The sequence below is a fragment of the Oreochromis aureus genome, linkage group 9 (genome assembly GCF_013358895.1).
Source record: "Oreochromis aureus strain Israel breed Guangdong linkage group 9, ZZ_aureus, whole genome shotgun sequence".
NCBI lineage: Eukaryota > Metazoa > Chordata > Actinopteri > Cichliformes > Cichlidae > Oreochromis > Oreochromis aureus.
In genome coordinates this window covers 9,273,775-9,288,030 of record NC_052950.1, presented here as the reverse complement: position 1 = coordinate 9,288,030, position 14,256 = coordinate 9,273,775, and the positions used below count along the sequence as shown (strand labels likewise).

General features: G+C 39.3%; 1 protein-coding gene across 2 annotated transcripts; it reads left to right on the top strand.

Annotated features, from left to right (window-relative positions):
• Window positions 1-3,181: 3,181 nt before the first annotated feature.
• Window positions 3,182-13,793, top strand: LOC116311295 (copine-3-like). 2 transcript variants are annotated; one of them, XM_031728366.2, is made up of 17 exons: window positions 3,182-3,312; window positions 3,924-4,072; window positions 4,435-4,614; window positions 5,006-5,080; window positions 5,167-5,238; window positions 5,334-5,414; window positions 7,532-7,621; window positions 8,361-8,459; window positions 8,590-8,676; window positions 8,766-8,825; window positions 8,918-9,051; window positions 9,232-9,286; window positions 9,455-9,506; window positions 9,630-9,763; window positions 10,720-10,956; window positions 11,743-11,855; window positions 12,410-12,547. In XM_031728366.2, the coding sequence occupies exons 2-16, from the start codon at window positions 3,941-3,943 to the stop codon at window positions 11,851-11,853; spliced, it is 1,599 nt and encodes a 532-aa protein (XP_031584226.1). In that variant the 5' UTR covers window positions 3,182-3,312; window positions 3,924-3,940; the 3' UTR covers window positions 11,854-11,855; window positions 12,410-12,547. The 2 variants fall into 2 exon arrangements, with proteins under 2 accessions (XP_031584226.1, XP_031584225.1); XM_031728365.2 differs by lacking the exon at window positions 11,743-11,855 and having other exon boundaries at window positions 12,410-13,793.
• Window positions 13,794-14,256: the final 463 nt, after the last annotated feature.

Below are 14,256 nucleotides of genomic sequence, written 5' to 3'. Positions count from 1 at the left end.
TTTTTGGTGTTCTGTTTTTTATTCTCTGCTATTTATATTACTTATTCAATTTTATTTTCTCTTTATATATTTTTTTGCAGGTAATACAATATAAGTAACAATAATAAATATAAATATATTGAAGTGTGTCTCGTATGCTTTTATTTTCCAGTAATACCTACAAAATAACTCATTAGATACTGCGACAGAATGAAATGCCATGACTGCAAACTTAGAAGAACGCTGACCTAGACAGAGCATTGATATATATTAAGGCAGCATCATTTTCAAAAGTCTGGAGGCAAATATGACTCAAAGACTTGATCGTGCTATTGGGCTTAAGTACTGTTATTTTTCATTAACATGAGATTAGAACAAGCGTTTAACCAGTAGGAATGTCACTAATTACATTTACTACTTTAATCCACTATTACTTCATTTAGGTATTTCTATATTATGCTAATTTGTGTTGCCCCCTGTTGTAGAGTGCTGCCCCCCAACTTGTATGCTTTTAAAATACTTGCTTGTTTGTCCAAAAGCCTCTTATAGCCTTCAAGTTAAATTTTAATTCACTAAAATTAAATACTTGTAAATATAATCTTAGGTCTCTGAAAAACATCAAACGCGATGATCTGCAACCCAGTGGAGTGAAGCCACTGAGCAGCCCAACTTTCTCCAGGTGAAATCAGTTTCTCCTGGTGATGTTTTAACACAAATCGTTTAAGACAAATAACTTTGTAATTCATTAAATGTCTGCTGAAGGTTACAGATGGTTTAATACATACATTAATCACATGCAGTAGTATGGCCCCATTTAAAAATATTACCCAAAACACTTCATGGAGCAACAAAAACAAGTTTCCTCAGTGAGTGGTAGAAGTGGTACAAACTGTGAGTTATTGAAAATCAGAATTATATTCAAACTCTGACTGAAATTTTGCTTTCCACTCAAAACATTTCTGAACATGGCCATGACGAAACAGAAACCTCAAAAAACCAGAGGAATTTCCTTAAGATCTTAGATCTTATAAGCAAACATGATGCACTAGTGAAAAGACGACTGTCACAAGGTCCCACAAATGCAAAATACATCAGCAAAAGCACTCAAAATGAGATTCTGGCATGTTTAGCTGAAGTGGTGAGTGAGAAAATCCTCAAAAAGGTTAAAGAAAGTGACATAAAAAAACAAAAACTGAGCAGTTGTGTTTAGTTGTAAGATATTATTATGATGGTGACTCAGGAGAGCTTCCTTGAATACCAAAGAGCAGAACACTTGGATGCTTCCAGTTTAAGAGAGAAGATCATTTGATGTCTGGAGAAGTAAGGGATGTAATATAAAGAGAACCTGGTGGGCCAAATGATGGGGCCGCAGTGATGAGTGGCAGGTGCTCTGGTGTCCAAACAAGAGTTAAGGATGTTGCCAAATATACATTTTATGTTCACTGCAGTGCTCAGTGTTTAAATCTTGTCATTGGTGACTCTGTGAAAAATGTCTCAGAAGCTGCATGCTTTTTTTCACTGCTGGAAAGACTGTATACATTCATGTCAGGCTGACATGTTCACAATAATCAGATTAATATTGAAAAAGAAATGTTCGGTAAGCCAGCACAAGAATGACCAAAACTGAGTGACTCTAGGTCAGGGGTGGGGCACTCCAGGCCTCGAGGGCCGGTATCCTTCAGGTTTTAGATCTCACCCTGGGTCAACACACCTGAATCACATGATTAGTTCATTACCAGGCCTCTGGAGAACTTGAAGACATGTTGAGGAGGTCATTTAGCTATTTAAATCAGCTGTGTTGGATCAAGGACACATCTAAAACCTGCAGGACACCGGCCCTTGAGGCCTGGAATTGCCCACCCCTGCTCTAGGTGGTTCTGTTGCTTTGCTACACATAAAAACCTTCTGGGCAGGTTGTCTGCAGTAATGAGAGTGCTGGAGGAAAATCCACAAAAGAGCTGTAGATGCAAGAGGATTACGCTCTCAGATTGACTTCACAGGACTCCTTGTGGTCTTCAAAAAAAGTTCTACGTGAAACAAAGATTTTATCTGAGAAGCTCCACTCAATAAATGTGGACCTTGCCAAAGTAGCTGACCTTACCAAAGTCCTCAGGCAGACTTTGGAAGACTGCCTCAAACAGGAGAGCTTTGATGAGCTGTGCCGTCACTGAAATAGGCAACAGTTGCAATCTTTCTACCATTGCCAAATCACAAAGACCAAAGCAAACATCTAGCAGACTGTCTGATAGTCTTGTAACATCTACATTTGGACAGTAAACAAATATCAACAACAAAGATGCCTTTAAAATCTCTCTATTCCTTCCCATTATAGATGGGTTAGATGGAGAAATGCTTCTTAGACTCTTGCTGTAAGATGATGAAGGATATACAAGCATTAAACTCATCAAACAATGACTTCTTAAAGGAGGGATTAGTGTTTTTAGTAGATGACGCATATGACATGGACTTGCAAGACCTAAAAACTAAGATGTGCCATACAATAAGACTTCTTGAAAGAAACAAAGCAAATGGCAGAGAGTGCCCATCCAGTCTGACTGAGTTTGTGACATTCCTGGAACCTTTGAAGGAGGTCTTCTTGGAATTATTTCTCTTGTGCAAGATCGCTATTGTTTTGCCAGTGAGTACTAGCGGGTGAGAGCAAAGGGTTTCTACTTTAAAGCTTGTAAAAAAAAAACACCTGCGCTCAACCATGGCAGGTGATCGTCTGAGAAATCTAGCTAGCCTTAGTATAGAGAAGCAGCGTGCCAAAGCAGTAGATTTGGATGTCTTTGTGAGGCGTTTTACTGACCAGGACAACAATCGTCACCTTAAACTCTCCTAAAAGTGATGGCTGAAATCAGTCTTGTGCAGTAATTGAAATTATTTTTCTGTACTTGTGTTCTATATTTATATATTTCCATATTTACTTTTGGGAAACTTTTTGGTCTCATTTATACCTAAAAATTGTCTTTGTTTCCTTAGAAGAGGTAATGATGCAATAAATAGTTTTAAAGTGTTTTTGTGGATATTTTGTTGACTCCATTTACATATGGGGGATTTTGACCAGTTCACAGTGGTTTGATTTCAGATTGATCATATATTCCTCTCCCCTCTTGCCCCCCCTCACCCCCACCACACACACTATTCTATGGCGTTCAAAAATTCCTGATGACACCTCTGTTCCTTTGAAACTAGTGGGCGTGGTTTCGTCATAGAGCGAAGCAGTAGGACTGGAACTACTTTTACTTACAGGGAGCACTGTGCCAAGGGAGTGTTACCAGTGTCGGTTATATTATTCAATATTTTCTTCCCGTGAGTCTAACACTTTGAAAGGTAAGCCTAAATTTAAACTAGCCCGTACTTATGCGGAAGTTGACGCGGTATACCAGCTAACCTAGGTAGTTGTCAGTTGTTAGCTTTTATTAGCCCTGTGAGCCTACTAGCAGTCTTATTTTTAAAGTGCTCTTTAGCTTTTCTGCTCCACAGCCACTGCACGGCATTAATGGTTGTGGCACATTTTCCAAGGCACTGTTCAGCAGAGAAGCATCATACGTTGTACATAAGTGAATTCAGTGGCTACGTTAATCATAACGGGATACTGTAACATTAGCTCCTACCTATTAGACCGCTAATAGATAGGACAGTTAAACGTAATGTCGATGCAAAAAAATCCCCCGAAAACAAAAACCAAAACAAAACCGTCTGTGTGTTAGAACAATATCACTGCATAGTAGCACGAATGGTTTCATTTAGAGTGAGGTTGGGAGGGCTAACTGTAGCGTCACAAATGTATACCTACGTAAACAAGCGCAAAAATGTCAGTATTTCAGGACGATCTTCACTAAACATTACCACAGACACTTACAGTTAAATCAGGGCTTATAGTACTATGTAGTGCAATGTGATTTTTTTGTTTTAACACCTCTATGTTGTTGTCTTCCCAGCTTATTAACAGTCAGACATGGCTGCCCAGTGTGTAACCAAGGTGGAGCTGACTGTGTCCTGTGAGAACCTCTTGGACAAAGACGTCGGCTCAAAGTCAGACCCCCTGTGTGTCCTGTTAATGAACAGCTCTGATTCTCAGTGGTATGAGGTCAGTCTGTTTAGCAGGTCTAAATGATTTGAGTGTCAAACCCACCATCATGAACCTGTATTCCATACTAACGTACTTTGAAAGGAACAGATGGATTCCTAAGAGTCTCTCCCCACACTGGAAAGTTGATAAGAGAGGATATCAGAAAGCCTGCATGTCCTCTAGGTGCAATCAGTTATATCACTCTAGTAGGAGAAAAGCTACAGTGCAGTGTTAATTGTTAACAGTGTTAAAAGCCCCCTGAGGGGATAGTTTCCATTTCCTGTTTCCTCACTGCGTGTGTCTCAATACAAACTACTGCTTTGTTAAAAGTTCACAGTACTAATTTTTCTCTAACTAACTGATGCAATCTTTTCAAACAGGTGGGTCGCACAGAGAAAGTCCAGAATTGTCTCAGCCCAAAGTTTGCCAAGAAGTTTGTCGTTGACTACTACTTTGAAATAGTGCAAAAGCTGAAGTTTGGGGTTTATGACATTGACAACAAGACAATTGACCTGACTGACGATGACTTCCTGGGTGAACTAGAATGCACCCTGGGCCAAGTAAGGTTTCCTTCTCTTTTCCTCTTTCTGTAAGGCTGAAGGTTTTCAGCATTCAGCATTTCAGAATTCACTTCTGTTAAATGAAGTAAACAAGATTTTGCAGGTGCAAAACTGGTAGGACTTTGCTGTAAGAAGACACTACAGTGTTACCATGTTGCAGATGAAGCATTAACATCCCTGATAAGCAGTTGCTGGTTTGACTCTTATCAGTGTAATGTGATCTCATGTGTTCATTATGCCTGATTTGTCATTTGCTTTATGGTCTGCAACCTGCTGTGCAGTACTCATTTATTCTCTGGTCTTCATTCTGAGCCTATTCATTCAAATTCTTTTGCTGTGGCTAATTGTCTTTGTCAAAGTGCTTTTTCTTTTTTTTTTTGCTTTCTTTTAGGTTGTATCTAGTAAGAAACTGACCAGACCACTTGTGTTGAAGAACAAATCGCCAGCAGGGAAAGGGACCATCACAGTGAGTGATGCAGAAAGCTGCAGATAAACAGTTGGATGGTGTTGTTTTACTTTTGGCTCAGTCGTTTATCTTTAATTGTGTTGTAGATCAATGCAGAGGAAATAAAAGACAATAGGGTGGTGAATTTTGAAGTGGCAGCAAGAAAACTAGACAACAAGGTATGGCTGATACAGCTTCAAACTTTAAATTTGTTCTTTCATTTTTAGGTACTTTTGTTATTGATCTCATTCCCTTTATTCATTTTCATACACAGGATTTGTTTGGAAAGTCTGACCCCTACCTGGAGTTCTACAAGCAGACAGAAACGGGCTGGCAGCTGGCTCACAGAACAGAGGTAAACAAAGCTTTTATACTGCTCCTGCTTATCTAAAAGCAACCAAATAACACAACTAAAAGTTGTAACTAGACACACAGATGAGGACAAAATGATCAAAATTCTACCAAGTGCTTTTTTTTAACAGTCCACTTCTAAATATATTAGTTTTCAAATTATTTCTATTTGCAAACAATAACAGAATTACTCCAGAAATATGACCAGGGTCAATACTACTAGCACCCTGATAAACTGACCTTTTTATTGAGCTGTAGCACAGACCAGTGCTGTGCAATGATGTGATTTAACTAATTAATGATCAGAGCTTGTAAAATGAAGAGGGGAAGACGATCTTTAAATTTACACATAGTATAAAAACATCAGGAGAAGTTTGAGCTGTGACTGGAGAAAGCGTCATGCCGAAAATGAAAGCAATCAGTTTAGACTTGAGAAAAGAATTGTTGATGCTCATAGAGGAGGAGATGGATGTACAAAGTTATCACAGCATTTCCGAGTGTCAAGAGCGAGAAGTATCAATTCATTATCATTATGATTGGAGAAAGAATGGAGAGGCGTAAAACCCAAAGATTATCATCTCCACAGTGAAACACGGTGGTGGGAATATTATGCTGGAAGATGCTTCAGTGTGTCTGAAATCATGAAGAAGGAAGGATGTGGGAAGTAAAAGCAGTGACCCATCAATTATGGCTCTCATGGCGAAGAACTATCTGCAGAAGACCAAAGTGGACAAATAATTTTCTCCTCATCTCTAACTTTTCTCTGATAGAGGAACAGTGATTTTTCTCTTCACCCTCAATATTCAGGGTGAAAAGAGGAACTTCTGATGGTGTAACTGTTAAACACAGCTTTTGCATAATATGCCACGTGGAGCCAGGCTCTAATTGTTGTCCAATGTCAGAGTCATAGTGTTAGAGTAAATGCCATTATTTTCTGCCTATAATGGCATTTAGGCAGAGATGAGAGATGAAACATGCTTTTAGCAAACCACTCACGAAAAAAAGTGTTTGGCCATAGAGAGCTGTTTATTTCTTTTTCATCTGATTTGTGGATGCAATTAAATTAAAGAAGTCTGTGGTTGGGATTCATAAATCAGCTAAGTGATTTGTTGTCATTTCATCCGTCTTAATCTTGTGCTTTAAAATATAAACTGTATATAGAAGATGGATCCTTTGATTCAGGACTCTGTGTTTTGAAGCCTGAGGTTGTTTTTTGGAGCCAGAAGTGACTATACTTAAGCAAGAGGGTGAAATTATTAGCTAATACTAGCTTAGTTAGCAAGCTGCACAGACGCACATAGCTGCTAATTACTGGTGAATTACATACACTTCTCTCTTGACAGTGTGGACCTCACAACAGGATGTATTATTTATCTGATAATACAATTACAATGTTCCATAAGGCACTAACAGCAGAACACTCCAGTTTAGTGACTGGATTTAGTGGAGGTGAGGCGTAGCAGATGGCTTTAGGCTGTCTGTCCTTATCTACCTGTCAAAGAGGCCACACCCTAACTTTAAGCCTTAACCAAACCAAAACAGGTGAGTGATTATAAAAGCTAGAGAGCCTGATACAAACATTTTTTTTTTTTTTGTACCAGTAAACCTTTTAATTTAAATTTTCAAGTTTGGCATTTTGAGAAGGGGGTTGACTCTGTTTTGGAGTCAGGCTCCAGACTCTGTATTGTTGTTGTTCAGTGAGTCACGGCATTTGCTTAAGCCTGTGCTTTGTTTCTCAAATGCTGAAAACCGGTTTTGATTTAAATGTGAGGGTGTATTTATAGATTTTTCTAGGAAGGACTGGGCTCTTGTTTGAGACCAAATAAGCTCCAGAAAGGGAGAATTTTTTTTCCTCCTCCATGTGGTGCTCCCCAGCACCTGATCAAGAACTCACTGTATCTCTGATATTAAAATTTCCTTTGTTGGATAACAAACTGTAGCTGTAGTTTGTGCGTCGTTATTAGGGTGTCAGCCTACCAGTTGGTGACACAGCATCAACAAACCACAGATGAGATAAAAGGAGCATATTTGACATTTTCTCCAGTGATATGTTGAATAAACCAGACTGACTGGACTTGTAGTATTCTGCAGTATCTGATTGTGATGAACTGTTTTTCTCAGGTGGTGAAGAACAACTTGAATCCAACATGGAGGCCGTTTCGAATCCCTCTGCAGTCTCTCTGTGGAGGAGACATGGAGAAGCCAATAAAAGTAAGCACTGAAGATAAATATGTAAAATGATTTCAATCTTCCACTGGGCACCTACAATCACTCTTATTTTTCTTGTTGAGTTCAAGTTCACTGTTTTACTTTAGAGCTGTTGGAATAAGTGGTTCTTCAAAACATACAAAGTAATTAGCGTGTTACAAATTAGCTTGATGATATTTTTTTTTAACCTCTGAAGCAAACATGTCAGGAAGGAAGCACTTTCCCACCATAGAGGACAAGTGAGTTATTTGTGAATCAAAGTATTTGTATTTTTACATCTCTCCATCGTTTCCTGTGTGATGTGTGCGTGAAAGGAGCAGATTGGCAGCGAGGCGGTGTCTCTGCAAGCTCATTTTTGATCAAGTTTACCTCTTGTAAAAAGCAACACATAGAAGTCCAGTCATTTTGCTGTCCACCTCTCTTCAAGAACACGTGGAGTACAGCGTTTTCATTTGAATGTTACCTTTGCATGTTGTTTGTTTCTTCTGTTTTGTTTTTCTGCAGAGAGGAACTTCACCAAACCTTTTCTCATTTGTCTCTAATGGCATCCAGCACTGCAGATAGTTTTAGTTTTTATTTGGAGGCCTCCTAGTTACTGAGAATAATCCCATTTCCATAGAGAAAGCATTCTTAGCAAAGTCTGGTTATTTATTACTTCTACTGTGGGTGAACTGACCCTTAATGGAAGATTTTCCCTTCCAGTTTAACTCTATTATGACCAAATGTTTTTGCCCGTTTATAGGTTGAGTGTTACGACTACGACAATGACGGATCACATGATCTTATTGGAGTCTTTGAGACGACAATGAAACGCCTCCAAGAAGCCTCACACACTTCTCCGGTATGAGAGCACTGCAATATGCGGGCAGCTCAAACATTTCTACACTGTGTTTGAGTTGATGGCTAAAACTGCACTTTGGTCTCTGAAGTTGAAACAGATTGTGGCCTTTACTGTGGTTTTATTCTTGCAGGCAGAGTTTGAATGTATCAACAGTAAAAAGAAACAGAAGAAGAAAGGCTACAAGAACTCTGGTGTTGTGAGCGTAAAGCTTTGCCAGGTGTGGTACTGTTTTTTTGGAATGTTCTTACCTTGTAATTTTATTATTTTTTTTTTTAATGGACTTGATGACCAATATATTTGTTCTAGGTGGTGAAGGAGTATACCTTCTTGGATTATATTATGGGAGGCTGTCAGATTAACTTCACCGTGAGTCTCGTCTTCTCTGTTTCTTTCCCGTTTTTATTCATTCATCTTTGCAGTAAGGTTTTCTATAGCTTCACCTGCATGTTTGCCAATAGGTGGCCGTTGACTTCACAGGTTCCAACGGGGATCCCCGGTCACCCCAGTCTCTGCATTACATTAGTCCTCAGGGTGTTAACGAGTACCTCACTGCAATCTGGTCAGTGGGTAATGTCATCCAGGACTATGACAGGTAGGAATATATTTCACATACCTGGTATTATTAGTGTGAACTATGAGATATTTAAAGCTACTTAAGTAGAGTTGTATGATAGAGACTCATTTAACTTGGCTGATAACTGTATCAACTTATTGGCAGTGCAATCTATGGCTCATAATTCAAATAAGCTTTTGGTTTATCTTTCATGTGTAGCGATAAGATGTTTCCTGCATTTGGCTTTGGAGCCCAGATTCCACCCACGTGGCAGGTAAAGTTTCTGTTTATGTAAAACAAGAAATTTTCACACCACATAAGACAGTTTTTTGTTTGTTACCACACTGTAGGTTGTGCTTTGACATTGTCAGATCACACTGTGAACCTGTGATGTTTGCTCTAATTTGCTGATTTGTCTCTGTTAAATTCTATTGTGTTACAGGTTTCCCATGAGTTTCCGCTCAATTTCAACCCATCAAATCCATTTTGTGCAGGTGTGTTTACAGATAAATGCACTGGAGCTGATGTTTTATTACTTACTATACACATGCACCCTAGTACACTGTAGTTCTCAGTTTGCAGTGTGTTTGATCTCTGGTGTCTGTATTGGTGTGTAGGTGTTGAAGGTGTGGTTGAAGCCTACAGAAGCTGCCTGCCGCAAGTCAAACTGTACGGTCCCACCAATTTCTCCCCGATTATCAACCACGTGGCCTGCTTTGCAAAGCAAGCCCTCCAGCAGACCACTGCAGCTGTGAGTATTTCATCTCTTCAGCTCACTCACTGTAGGCAAGGGCTGTCAGTTTCATATTTGAAATTTAATTTAATGCTTTAACATGCGGACCATCTACAATGGACAAAATAAGAGATGGATGGATGCTTAACATACAACCCCACCCAGTGGATGAACTGAGGGAATGCACCAAGGGCTGGTATAAGATAAATAAGGGTTCTTCTATGCTGTGAATAATGCAAAGCTACTCTGGCAAAGTCCAAGAATAACTGTTTAGTTAGAATGAAGGATTTGAGCCTAGTAGGTTACCTTTTACTATACAGGTATCCCACTTACTTACAATATCCCACATGGGAAATGGGCCTGCACTGAAGAGTAAGAGATATTAGTAATGTCATTGAGTAGTGCAGTCTACAAATTCATATGTTTAGTCATCGGTTCTAGTAAGATCATAGTGTGTTAAAGTCTTAGCACTCAACTTGAAAACCATGCAGGCAAACTCAAAAATGCCTCGAGTCTACATGTTGTTTTTTTTTGTTTTGTTTTTTTTAAACATTCCAAATCCAAAAATAAAAAAACAAAAACTGCAGGTGTTTGCAATATCTCTTGGAATTTGTAAGCCATTATTGGGTACAGTATTTGGGAAAATAATTAATCTTACATCATGGCCACAAACGCTGTCCTGTTAATAAGAAAAAAAAATGCTTCTTGGAAGTGGGTTATGAATTCAATACCTCATTTATTCTCTCAGTAAACATTTGGTTTGGGCAGTCCTGTCAGTATAATGGTTGTATAATCTTCACATTGGATCATCTGCTTCAAAGCTACAGGATAACAGGGGATAGTGCTTTCCGATGCCTGAGGGGGCACTAAGCAGTAAAACTGAGCAAATATCAGAGTTTTGATGAGGATTCAAAAGCTTCTTGCTTACACATTGCTGTAATAATTGTGTTTTTGTTATTTTTGTCTTCTTGTAGCAATATTTTGTTCTGCTGATCATCACTGATGGTGTGATCACGGACATGGACGAGACGCGCAACGCTATCGTCAACGCCTCTCGCCTGCCCATGTCTATCATCATCGTCGGGGTCGGAGGGGCGGACTTCAGTGCCATGGAGTTCCTGGATGGAGACGATGGTCGTCTGCGCTCTCTCACTGGCGAGGCTGCCATGAGAGACATTGTCCAGTTTGTACCATTCAGGCAGTTTCAAAATGTAAGTGAAGTAAAAACATAAAAAGTTTCTGTTGCTTTTATTATATATCAATATGTACCAGGTTTCTGGATGGTGTTAGCTTTGGGTGTCCCCCCTGATTTTCTGTCCACATTGCATGTACTTTTTTTCTAAGCTGACATTAAAATTACAAACTAAACGGAGCAGACATTAAAATTACAAACTAAACGGAGCAGAGTGCTTCTCGAGCCAATACCAGTTAATCATATATATGTCTAAAGTGAGGGATTGCCTGCGCCTCAGCCTAAAAATCATCTAAGCTGTTTTCACACATGAACTCTGGACGATGTTGCGGGAAACCTGTTAGGACAACCAGAGAATGTCCCTTCTCACATTTTCCACATCCCAAGAGCAATGCCCATGTGGGCCCACAGTGGGAAAGTGTGGGTGAACTGTGGGGTTGTGTAGGCGGGGCAAACCCACACTTACACCATGTAAGTCCCAAGTTGGGACCATCTCTCCTGGCTGGGCCCATCTCTGCTTTGTGTAGTCCACACTACTGGCTGCCTCACTGGAACCTTACATTTCATGCCAGTGAAATATGCTGTTTGGTGTAGGAGAGGTGGTTGCATGGGCTCTTCCCACATGAGTGCATTAAAAGAGAGCCGGGAGGCTGACGGCTGTTTAATGTCCAGTCTGACTGAGACTGACACATGCATTACCACAACCAGCTCACTGTGTAATGTCTGGAAACATGCAGAGCTACAGTGCATGTGTGAAAACAGCTTTAGCTTATCTGTTTGCTTTGTTTTATCCATTTCTTTTCAGGCGCCCAGCCAGGCTCTTGCCCAAAGCGTATTGGCCGAGTTACCTCAGCAAGTGACCTCCTTCTTCAGTTCATTGAAACTGAAGCCTCCCCAAGATCCTAGTCCTTCATAGGGGTACCTCAGAAATCTTAAGTCATAAACCCTGCTTTCATCTAACTTCTCCTTCACCTGCATGAAAAACTGCAGCAATGAATCACTGCATGCGATTCATCATCAATCTGGTACAACAAAGTCTGTTGTACTGTCTGACTGAGGATCCATGGCTCTGGTTAAAGGCACTGGTGGCACTCTGACTTATATTAAAGGAAAATTCCTCTATTTACATAACGCTGTTAAAGCGGCACTTTGTTGTTAAAGTGATAAGCAGTTGAACACATCTTTGATCGGTCCAGGAGTGTTTTAACAGGTTTTGGTTAATGTTAGCTGACCACCGGCCTCAAAAATATAATCATCTCTGCTGGAGTTTGACAGAATTACAGCCTCAGAAAGTGTCAAGATAACATCTGAAATGCAATGTTTATTAAAATATGTGGAATTTTCCTTTAAGCTCTCTTTATCTCCATGACTCTCTTCTTGCTGTGTTCAATAATCGCGCAAGGAATCAATTAAAAACATGTAGAATTATTTTCCTCTTCACTGTTTTTGACTTAACTCTTTTTGCTCTTCAGGCCCCGAAGGAAGCGCTGGCAAAGACCGTGCTGGCTGAAGTACCGGGTCAGCTGGTGGATTTTTTTAATACCATGAAACTGAGTCCACCCAACTCCCACCCTGCAGCCAACCCTGCAGGCACTGTGTAGCAGACTCACCTCATCTCCAACAGCTATAGATCACCTCACAGCTTCATCACATTATGGAATCACCACACTGAGATTAAAGAAAACACACACCCTACACAATCACTCTCCTAGGTTGAATAATCTGTTATTGCTTTTAGATGCTAAAACAGGCTTGGTGCTTATGACAGTGAATTCTAAAGCAACTGCAAGATAACCAACACTAAGATTTAAGGCTTTAGTGTTAATGTAATATTTACTGAATAACAGGATATTCAGATTTACAAGATAAAACACTGCAAAGCAGTGTGATAGATTTTTATTTTTTTTTAAATGTGTTGGCTCCAGAACCAAATTATTATAATTAGGTAAAATGTAGAATGGGGAGTTCTGGGCTTCTCTGCTTAGGCTGCTGCCCCCACGACCCGGCCCCAGATAAGCAGAAAAAAATGGATGGATGGAGGTAAAATGTAGAATAATAAAGATTATCTTTTGATAGCATCATACCACATGTTTATTCTTGTTGTTTTTGGCACGTGGAGCTTCTTCTAAAAGCTGTGGCATTATTGCACATATATAACAAAACATTATATTAATCTGTTTAGTTAGAATGAAATGCCAAAATGTATTATTCTGAAATGATGTTGTGATAACTGGAATGTATAATGCCAATTTCTAGTTTTGTGTCAGCTACATTTAGGATACTTTATCTCTTGGATGAAGATTAGCAAAGGTACCACGGGATCATTTCCTCAACTGGACCAACAACTAAGAGGAACATAAATCAGTATTAATCATGCTGGCACAGTAGAAGCCAAACTCAGGACCGATCTTTTCAGTCATATATAGAGTCTGATTGATACAGTAGTTTTTAAGATCGATGACGATATTTGGTGAGTTTAATAATCTGATACTTTGATATATAGGCAGACTGTTTTTTCTTCTCTTACCTTGTTTACTCTGCTGGCCTTTGCTTGCTTTGTTTCATTCCAAACATATGTGCTGCCAACAGGGAAGCTGCATGTTTCAAGGGCATATCTACTGTAACTTCTTTACCTGATATGGAGGGATTGGCAAATGGCAAACATTGTTCGGGTGATAAATGGGTCAGGTCCTAGTCATGTACATGTATGGTTTTTTTTTTGTTTGTTTGTTTTTATTTGGTTTTACAATGAAAGAAATGTATCACGTTTCATCTGCTTTGTGGTCTAAAAGAAGTGGGAACTGTGCCTTCATCGTGCATTAAGCATGCAAATAAAGCCTATTTTATTCAAACAAATTGAATCAGAACATCATTTAACCCTTGCAAAGAATGAGAAACTGTTTATTTCTCATGCAAACAGTAAAGTTGAAGGCATTTCTGTTGCTACCAATGTTAGTGTTATGTTAATTCCACAGCTTAGTTTAGGATGTTGATCCACTCTGCTGGTCTTATAAAGTGTAAGGATTTGTGGATCCAGTCATATACAGTATTTAAAAGACAGATGAGGCTTTCAACTTTGCAAAGTAAAGCCAGTGTGGAAGTGCCCTGAAAATGCATTCTTTCTAATGGCCACCAGGGGGTGAAGGAATTGGGTACAGTATACATGTTTATACTGAAGAAATATGTTTATAAATGCATGGGTGTGTGCGTGTGCACATATGTATGTATATTTGTGAATGTATTCATGTATATACATATAAATGTAGATGTGCAGATTTGTCCATGTTTCTGTTTCTTTGCAGCTGAACATGTATATCAG

Excerpts from the sequence above, each read along its gene's own strand:
- LOC116311295 (XM_031728365.2), top strand. The coding sequence starts at position 3,941 with ATGGCTGCCCAGTGTGTAACCAAGGTGGAGCTGACTGTGTCCTGTGAG. Across the intron at positions 4,615-5,005 it reads TAGAATGCACCCTGGGCCAA|GTTGTATCTAGTAAGAAACT; the intron begins GTAAGGTTTCCT and ends GCTTTCTTTTAG. Across the intron at positions 5,415-7,531 it reads AGCTGGCTCACAGAACAGAG|GTGGTGAAGAACAACTTGAA; the intron begins GTAAACAAAGCT and ends TGTTTTTCTCAG.